Here is a 4,262-nt window from a genome sequence, read left to right as displayed (position 1 = left end):
ACAAAGTTTAACAAATACGACATCATTGAACATACCCACTTACTCTTAACACGTCATATATAAAGTTAGAATTTAGTGAGAAGTAAATAAATATTTCGTTTAATTAAAGGTTGTTTTCTACAAAGAATATGAAATATTCCTAAGCAAATGATAATTTCACACATTTAACATTTTAGATTGATATAAAATGAGCAAGATGGCACAGGAAGAGGACACCAATTCTACACTTTTTTATGCCCGCAATGAATATTATATCGGGAATTTCATGGGCTCTGTCAACTTTGTTTTGCCCGAACAAGGTGCTGCTGGTTCGGAGCTGTTGTCATACATGTATTTGTCTTACCTGGCCATAGATTCGGGTCGGCTGATTGCCAGTGATATTAAGGAGAACAATAACACACCACTTCTGGCATTGCGCTACATAAACGAGGCATTCGAACAACCAGATAAAATCGAGGACATTTTAAATAAGTTAACAGATAAGGTAGCAAGCGAAGAAGATGAAACTAATATCTGGCATATTGCCACAGCAATTGTCTACTGTTATGATGAACAGTTTGAAAATGCGCTTAAAATTTTGCATGGATCAACTAATTTGGAATCGATGGCTTTGTCGGTACAGTGCTTGTTGAGATTGAATCGTATTGACCTTGCCAAACAATTGGTGGCAAAAATGCAGGAAATATCCGATGACCACACGTTAACCCAGTTAGCGCAGGCCTGGGTAGCTCTTTCCACGGGCACTGAATCTATGCAAGACGCATTCCACATCTACCAGGAATTTTGTGAAAAATATAAGCCTACACCTTTGTTACTAAACGGTCAAGCCGTTGTACATTTGGGTTTGGAAAGGTATGAGGAGGCTGAAGCTGTTTTGCGCGAGGCCTTGACAAAGAAACACAATGACTATGACACATTAATTAACATGATGGTATTAGCACATTTAACCGGCAAATCTCAAGAGACCATTCAACGTTACTGGGAGCAGTTACGCCAATTCTATCCCAAAAGCCAATTTGTTAAAAACTTCGACAAGAAGTCGGATGAATTTGATAAGTTGTGTCTGAAGTATTCCATAGAAGGTTCTGCCTAAACGTAGGACTAAAATAATGTTATAGCATATAAACCAATATATTCCACTACAGTAAATAAAACCCACAATGAAATAAAATATCTCTTTTAATTGTACAAAAAGTCTTATTAATATTTTATATCCAACACAAGGTACTAGTAGCTAAAAGAAAAATAAATAAATTGAATAAATGAAGAACTTGGATAAACAATTGTACATACTTCTGTTTAAACCCGTATTTTTTCCGCTCATAGAAAAGATCTGTCTTAGAGCTTCCAAGATTAACAATTTTAGGGCATCCGTCTCGCTAGATGTAAAACAAAACCACATTGCAATAAACAAAGGTAGGTATGCAAAAAATACAAAATACTCACATCTTTTTCCTGTGTGGTACATTCCTTACAATAATAGGCATCGGAAACGCCGGGTCCTCCACAAATGACACATCTGCCTTGGTACGAGCCATAATTACATTCGTCACATATCCGAACTAATGTACATGGTCTCACATAGGAATCGCATATCACGCATTTTCCATCACATTTCTCGCATAAACGTCCAATGGCTGTTAGAAAAGAAGACAGGTTATATTGAACTGTTAGCAATTTGGACGAAGCAATAATCTAACCAACACCCGGCTGTTTACGACAGAATATTAAATCGGGATGATGTTTTGCCATTTTATTTAATGTTAAATATTATTTGTCTTTAATAAAAAGCGGTTTTGTCAATGACCGGTAAAATTTATGTAGATGCTGCTCCAAAACACAAAGTTCAATGAAATTTTCATTGCAAGGAACTGCAGGAATTAATTCCAACACTCATTCATTTGGTTCCGATCAAGGCCCATAAAAGAGGTCGTGTAAATCACTATAAAGAACTACAATTGAGATCGAAAAACCTTCATAATAGTTGTGTTCCAGTACTTTTTTAGTAGTAAAACTAGCAGAAGAGAGAACAGTTCGAAATGTCATTCTCATTTAGGTTTGCTCAAAAAATAAGGGAACGGAAAATTAGCAGAAATGCGATAAAATGCCAAAATTCAAAATTCCAGAAGTAAACAGCCTAAATCGGACTGGTGAAACCTTACTGAAAAGAGCGCCAACATTTAAAAAATGAGTATTGAAGACGATAAGTTAAAATAAATAATTTATAATAATAATTAATAATCTGATTCCTCATTTAGCCAGTCCTCTTCACTGCTGGAATCATCCAAAAGTGAATACATCAGTTGCTCCATATTTTCTCTTTTTGTTTTTTGCACGACAAATATTAGTTTTTCCTTTAGTTTTCAAGTTGATCATTTTCTTTATTGAAATGTATCAATACATTTTTCAACCTTGTTAGCCCTGCCAATGAAATGTCAAATTTACAATATGCACATTTCTGCTCGGCCAAATTCATGTAGCTAAAACAAGCAGAAATGTGCACCACTCAGCGCCATTTTTTTCTAGAGAGAGCTGCAAGTTTTGCTAGTTTTTGGAGTACGGGAACGCGTTGTAGCAGAATTAGTGCTAATTAGTACTAATTTGCAGGTTCTGGAACACAACTAATGTCAAAGTGTTTGTTTACGTTTTCAAATGCTTAATTTCATGGTAGAAGAATACAGGTAGATGCATCAACGCTTGCGAACATTGATATGTCAAAATATGTTAAATGTTCTATAAAATATAAGTAGGGTTTTATATGTTTTCTTATATGATGGAAAACTGAGGTTGTTTTTCAACAATTTTTACAAATTTCAATAATTTTTCACTCAACATTTTTAATTCCAAAATCAGTTTGACAGTTCATTGTCCCAGCAGCTGTGTCGATGTGACTACTTGTATTCTTCTACCATGCTTAAATCATCAGTATGAAATCAGCTGGTCTTATTGGATAAACTTTTCGATAGGACATGATTCTATTCTTGGTAGAATTAAAATGGTAAAGTCATGCAATTATATGTTAACAATTTCTGTTAAATTATTCACTTGACAACATCTCAAACTTTGTCAAAATTTATAGGTGTGTCTGGTTACTTTTTCAACAGGAATTGTCCAGCAACTTCTTTCTGAGAGAGTAAGGTTGTTTTATTCTCTTTTGCAAGGAAAATGCGAAAAGTAAACAGACGGTATTCCTGCAAAAGCTTGCAACTAACCAGCTGTTTTGTCAAAACAAGCAAATTTGTCCCCTATTAAAAAAATTAAAGAAAAGAAGCACCACCAATTTCACAAGTTTTATAAATAAAAATAAAACTAGCAATAACATAAAAATATGAGCAATAAAAGAAATATTACTTTGATGTGTTTTCCGTATGGAAATATTCTAAAAAAAACTTCAAATTGAAAGCACAAAAAGAAATAAACAAACAATAGAAAACATCTGATTGAATGTCGATGAATGAGAAGAAGAGTTGCAAAAAGGAATTTGTCCAGCAAGAATTTGCAAACTCTCACTGAAAGAATTGTCAAAATGTCACTCTCCAACTGCTCTCTTTTTTAGAACTTTCGGGTTAACAGGCGTAACAAGTAACAACAATTTGTAACAATCGTTACAAATGTTAGGGTAACCATAAACACCTTATATTTAAATTTCCATTGTATACACACACAAATCAGAGATGGGGACCTGTTTTCTATATCGAGTAATTCGAAAAGGTAAATTACACAAGAAGGCAAAGCTGGGAATGCTTATTTCAAAATGATTTTACCTTCTTAATTTTACCATGATTCCATTCATTGATACACGCAAATGTCTCCCTCCAACCGCTCACTTTTGCAGAACTTTCTGGTTAACAGACGACTTCCAGTAACAATTTGTAACAATCGTTACAAATTTTAGGGTAACCATTGCGTACACACAAATCAGAGATGGGAACCTGATTATATGTCTAGTAATTTGACAAGGAAAATCACAGAAAACGTGAAACACAGAGCTGTGAATGCTTATTTAGAATAAGGCAAAGACCTTAATTTTACCATGATTCCATTGATTCATACACGCAATCACGGCCTTAGCTGAGATGACTATTTATTAGATAAGACCAGCAGATTTCGTCTGTATTGTCAAAATGCTCGAATTTTACCGTTTCCATTCTTGTTATTAACTTTCTGTGGAAATGTTGACATTTTAAATATATGCTTGTATTTTCCTTTTTTCCTGTCGAAACAAAAATTTTGAAAATAATCCCTCCTTGTTTCCGGTTTTC

General features: G+C 34.2%; 2 protein-coding genes across 2 annotated transcripts; one reads left to right on the top strand and one right to left on the bottom strand.

Moving 5' to 3' along the window:
• Positions 1–1,288, top strand: LOC101896832 (coatomer subunit epsilon). Its single transcript, XM_005187603.4, has 2 exons — positions 1–109; positions 177–1,288. The coding sequence occupies exon 2, from the start codon at positions 188–190 to the stop codon at positions 1,091–1,093; it is 906 nt and encodes a 301-aa protein (XP_005187660.1). The 5' UTR covers positions 1–109; positions 177–187; the 3' UTR covers positions 1,094–1,288.
• On the bottom strand, positions 1,164–1,860 carry LOC109613435 (PHD finger-like domain-containing protein 5A). Its single transcript, XM_059124684.1, has 4 exons — positions 1,701–1,860; positions 1,447–1,637; positions 1,294–1,379; positions 1,164–1,234 (listed from the first exon to the last, which is right to left on the bottom strand). Exons 1-4 carry the CDS (start codon positions 1,750–1,752, stop codon positions 1,228–1,230), a joined length of 336 nt encoding a protein of 111 aa, XP_058980667.1. The 5' UTR covers positions 1,753–1,860; the 3' UTR covers positions 1,164–1,227.
• Positions 1,861–4,262: the final 2,402 nt, after the last annotated feature.

The sequence above is a fragment of the Musca domestica genome, unplaced genomic scaffold, assembly GCF_030504385.1.
Source record: "Musca domestica strain aabys unplaced genomic scaffold, Musca_domestica.polishedcontigs.V.1.1 3, whole genome shotgun sequence".
In the NCBI taxonomy this organism is placed as follows: Eukaryota; Metazoa; Arthropoda; class Insecta; order Diptera; family Muscidae; genus Musca; species Musca domestica.
The sequence above is the reverse complement of the archived record's forward strand: the minus strand, read 5'-3'. Positions and strand labels throughout refer to the sequence as shown.